This window comes from Lithobates pipiens, unplaced genomic scaffold, assembly GCF_037356315.1.
Source record: "Lithobates pipiens isolate NorthernLeopardFrog02 unplaced genomic scaffold, aLitPip1_a1.2 Scaffold_13, whole genome shotgun sequence".
NCBI classification, from domain to species: Eukaryota; Metazoa; Chordata; class Amphibia; order Anura; family Ranidae; genus Lithobates; species Lithobates pipiens.
In genome coordinates this window covers 535,787,075-535,792,363 of record NW_027507718.1, presented here as the reverse complement: position 1 = coordinate 535,792,363, position 5,289 = coordinate 535,787,075, and the positions used below count along the sequence as shown (strand labels likewise).

Here is a 5,289-nt window from a genome sequence, read left to right as displayed (position 1 = left end):
TGTGTACATTGCTCTATATTCTGTGTGTACATTGCTCTATACTCTGTGTGTACATTGCTCTATACTCTGTGTGTACATTGCTCTATGCTCTGTGTGTACATTGCTCTATATTCTGTGTGTACATTGCTCTATATTCTGTGTGTACATTGCTCTATGCTCCGTGTGTACATTGCTCTATGCTCCGTGTGTACATTGCTCTATGCTCCGTGTGTACATTGCTCTATGCTCTGTGTGTACATTGCTCTATACTTTGTGTGTACATTGCTCTATGCTCCGTGTGTACATTGCTCTATACTCCGTGTGTACATTGCTCTATACTCCGTGTGTACATTGCTCTATACTCCGTGTGTACATTGCTCTAAGTTCTGTGTGTACATTGCAATTCATCATACAGTCACTGGTTTGAAGAATGTGTAACAACTAGAGGTGAGATGTGGAACTGCACCAACCTCTCTGGTCTTGCACAGTACTGCAGAGCTCTGCCTCCTTTTACCCTGTAACCATTAGGAGCTCAGGATGGAGGGGTGTTTCCTGTACATTCTGTAGGGGGATGTATACAATGTATATATTATATGTTTGGTATAGGTGTGATATAAGTGTGTCTTATTTGTTAGTAATAATACCGTTATTTCATGCTCCTGATTTTGCTTGATACCACCACACACCCTTCCTGACAATCTGTGTTCTGGATGAAGGGACCGCACCGTCCTCTCTGCTGTCTTCTCTTCCCAATAAACTTTTCTTTGTAAAATAACAGATTTTTATTAAAATGTTCTGCAGATTTTCATCAATAACACATAGAAGTATTGGGGATAGAGATGATGATCAGATTACACATGGAAATACTGAGATGGGAACGTCAACATTTTACAGATGGAATCATTCACTGAAGAATTTGTACAAGCAGCACATCATTCATTACAAGAGACATTCATTTCTGTTATCTCTGAACACCTTATCAGCTTGTCCCACCTCCAGACCCCCAAATCCCTCATTGTAGAAGAAGGAGACCAACTGTCTCTATGTTCCCCAACAAGACCTTCCAAGGATCCCGAGAACAACAATTTCCTCTAATAACATCTTTCTGTAAAGTCCTTCTAGACAGAGAACCTGTTATTATATAAAGAACCTAACATTAGCATATAAGCACTTAGTCATGTCATCTCATCATTAGTAAATCATGTGATCCCTCCCATCATTCTATCTATATCCAATCATTAATCAATATTCCCATATACAGAGTCAAGGATTTCCACCTCCTGAGACTATATACCCCTCCCCCGTCACCTATCCACAATCCCCGCCCCCTCTACATCATATCCAATATGAACAAGGCTAGCGCTATTCATAGTGATAATCATCACAGCCAATCACATTAAGGGGAGGATCAATCACAGATCCATGGATTGGTCATGTAAAGGAACCTGTGAGGACAGAAATGTAGGAATTCTCATTGTGGATATTAAAGTGTGTGTCTAGACAAATCCTATTGTTCTAGATTTGGATGAAGTGGGGGAGGATTAGAACCCCTGTCAAGTTTGTACTGCTATCCGGGGCTCCATTAGAGAGATTTCCCCTCACTTCCTGTCCTGGTGACAATATTTTATCAGACAGGAAATGAAGGGAAATCTACAACAGGGACACAGACAGTAATAAAGATCTGACAGGGGTTGTAATCCTCCCCATCTCTACTAAAGAAAAGGATTTCTATATCTGTTTGTGTTGTTGTTGGAGAGATCCCCTCACTTCCTGTCTGGTGTTGTCATTGACACAGGAAGTGAGGGAAGATCTCTAATGGAGCCCTGGATCTCAGTAAAAACCTAAAAGAGGTTCTAACCCTCCCCCACTCCATCCAATTTTTTTTGCTATACACAGTGATGGTGGAGACCCCGGGGCCGTCATCCTGATCCTGGCTACACTATGTAGTGTGTCACTGACCCAGAACAAGCATGCAGCCAGTGAAGGCTGAACAATCTGACCTCCTGCATGCTTGTTCCTGGTCAGGGACACACTAGGTAGTGAAGTGAGGTTTAGGATGAAGATGACGGCCCCGGAACCTGCAGCTTTATAAATAAATCCCTCATGTTTCCTGTCCTCTGCTTCCTCCTATTGGATGAGTATTCCACCAATCACCAATCAGATCATCCACCTTGTGATGTCTCTGGGCAGATCTCTCACTTCTGATTCCCCCCACATATCTTTATACAACCTACCCCTACCCATACCCCAGCATGGAGGGGCTCAGTGAAGGTGGTGGTGAAGGTGTGGAGATGTCGGATCGAGTCACACAGATCATAAAAGGAGATCCGCCCGGCCTCATAATCCAGATCTATCCCGACTCTCCTACTGGAGACACCGCCGCGTATTCGGGTCTCATTACTGTCATGTATCACTGAGAGCTGATTAATCAACCCCCACACCCCCTCCAACCTCCTCCCCACCTCCAAACCCCAGGACTTCTTATTATCTCCAATCCGTGACTGACGTCCTCTCCTGTCTATACTGGGGTAACACATCCCGACTATCCAGTACCCTGCCCCCTCGACATCCACTTCCCAGTAATGTCTCCCTGAGGAGAACCTCTGACTGCTCATCACCTGATAATCCTCAAACCTCTCTGGTGTTTCTGGGCGATTCTGAGGTGATGATGACCAGGTTGCAGTTTTCCCGTCATCTGATATATGTAGATTATTACCAGCTGTCCTCACATCCAGTAATATGTCTGTAACCCCCGACACCCCCAATGTTTGCTGTACAGCCCCAATATTTGGTCCTCCAGCCTGGAGGTGTGAGTGTTGTATGGTGGGGGAGGGTTGGGGAGGTCCCCTGGATGGTTGTATGGTGAGGGAGGGTTGGAGAGGTCCCCTGGATGGTTGTATGGTGGGGGAGGGTTGGGGAGGTCCCCTGGATGGTTGTATGGTGGGGGAGGGTTGGGGAGGTCCCCTGGATGGTTGTATGGTGGGGGAGGGTTGGGGAGGTCCCCTGGATGGTTGTATGATGGGGGAGGGTTTGAGGCGTTTCCTGGATGGTTCAGCATTGATGTGACCGTCACCCTTTGTAGTAGAATGTGGATAGACATGTGTGCCTGGACATTTCTCTACATTTACCCCAGACATGATATCAGATAAACCTGTGTGTAATGTGTGTGAGATCCCCCCCACATCCAGATCCCCCCCATCATGGAGGAGTTTATCATGTCTCTCTCTGTCCTCATCATCTCCATCCTCAGTATCACACAAGTCACCTGTGTCTGATTCCTGTAGGACAGTCAGTGGATCCGTCACGTTACACAGCTCCTCAATGTGACGCAACTTCCTGGACAGCTCCTCCTTCTTTATCTCCAGATCCTGGACCAGATCATTGATTATCCCGGAGATCCGCTCTGCCTGCCCGGAGATTTCCCTCAGGACTCTCTTCTCCAGGTCTTCCAGACGTCTCCTGAGGTCTCTGAACAGGACAGTGACTCTCTCTGTCTCATCATCTGCTTCTCCTTGTACTTTCCTCCCGTGTTCCTGCAGACTCTGGACTCTTTTCTCCATCTCCTCTCTCTCTGTCATCAGTTTCTGCAGAACATTCCTCAGTTTCTTCTTCTTCATCTCAGAGGCCTCATCCAGAGATTCCTTCTTATGGTTGATGTGATCTCCAATCAGACAACAAGACATACAGATACAGGTCTCATCCTCAGTGCAGTAATACTCCAGGATCTTCTTATGGACGGAGCATTTCCTGTTCTCCAGGGAAGTGGTGGGGTCACATAAGACGTGTTCTGGTGACTTGCTGTGGACTCTCAGGTGATTGTCACACAGAGAAGCTTCACAATGCAGACAGGATATGACAGCAGGTACAGGAGTGTGAATACAGTAAGTACAGAAGACCCCGGACTCCTCCTGATCCGGATGGGTGGACAGGAAATTCTCCACTATGTTCCGTAGTGTTATGTTCCTGTGCAGTAAAGGCCGATCCTGGAACTCTTCTCTGCATTCAGGACAGGAATAACCTCCAGACCCCTCCTGTGTACCCCACACACGACCAATACAGTCCCGGCAGAAGTTATGTCCACATTTCAGGGTTACAGGATCTGTATAAATGTTCAGACAGACGGAACATTCCAGCTCCTTCCTCAGATCTGCAGACGCCATTGCTGAGAGCAGAAGAGACAATGACAGTGCAATGGTGAAAGTCCCTGACACTCATTAACCAGTGGGACCAATTAAGTACATTCAGTATCAGGGCGAGGCTGAGATTTATTCTTATATGGAAGAACACAGATAATACATGGGAGGATTCCTGACAATAATCTCCCTATCTGGGGAAAATAAATGTAGTACTAATCCCCGAAGGAGCTGATGAATTGTTCTGGGTTTACCGATTACCTCCTGCAGCTCGTACTCGTTGTCCTTGTCTAGGGGTTCCCAGGGTTTCGTACTCGTTGTCCTTGTCTAGGGGTTCCCAGGGTTTCGTACTCGTTGTCCTTGTCTAGGGCTTCCCAGGGTTTCGTACTCATTGTTCTTGTCAAGGGGTTCCCAGTGTTTCATGCTAGTTATCCTTGTCTAGGGGTTCCCATGGTTTCGTACTCGTTGTCCTTGTCTAGGGGTTCCCAGGGTTTCGTACTCGTTATCCTTGTCTAGGGGTTCCCAGGGTTTCATACTCGTTGTCCTTGTCTAGGGGTTCCCAGGGTTTCGTACTCGTTGTCCTTGTGCAGGGGTTCCCAGGGTTTTGTACTCGTTGTCCTCGTCTAGGGGTTCCCAGGGTTTCGTACTCGTTGTCCTGGTCTAGGGGTTCCCAGGGTTTCGTACTCATTGTCCTTGTCTAGGGGTTCCCAGGGTTTCGTATTCATTGTCCTTGTCTAGGGGTTCCCAGGGTTTCGTACTCGTTGTCCTTGTCTAGGGGTTCCCAGGGTTTTGTACTCGTTGTCCTTGTGTAGGGGTTCCCAGGGTTTCATACATGTTGCCCTTGTCTAGGGGTTCCCAGGGTTTCATACTCGTTGTCCTTGTCTAGGGGTTCCCAGGGTTTCATACTCCTTGTCCTTGTCTAGGGGTTCCCAGGGTTTCGTATGCATTGTCCTTGTCTAGGGGTTCCTAGGGTTTCGTACTCCTTGTCCTTGTCTAGGGGTTCTGAGGGTTTCATACTCCTTGTCCTTGTCTAGGGGTTCCCAGGGTTTCGTACTCGTTTTCCTTATCTAGGGGTTCCCAGGGTTTCGTACTCATTATCCTTGTCTAGGGGTTCCCAGGGTTTCATACTTGTTTTCCTTATCTAGGGGTTCCCAGGGTTTCGTACTCGTTGTCCTTG

General features: G+C 47.1%; 1 protein-coding gene across 1 annotated transcript; it reads right to left on the bottom strand.

Annotated features, from left to right (window-relative positions):
* Positions 1-737: 737 nt before the first annotated feature.
* On the bottom strand, positions 738-4,162 carry LOC143975727 (E3 ubiquitin/ISG15 ligase TRIM25-like). Its single transcript, XM_077478228.1, has one exon. The coding sequence runs from the start codon at positions 4,137-4,139 to the stop codon at positions 2,175-2,177; it is 1,965 nt and encodes a 654-aa protein (XP_077334354.1). The 5' UTR covers positions 4,140-4,162; the 3' UTR covers positions 738-2,174.
* Between the last annotated feature and the right edge of the window lie 1,127 nt (positions 4,163-5,289).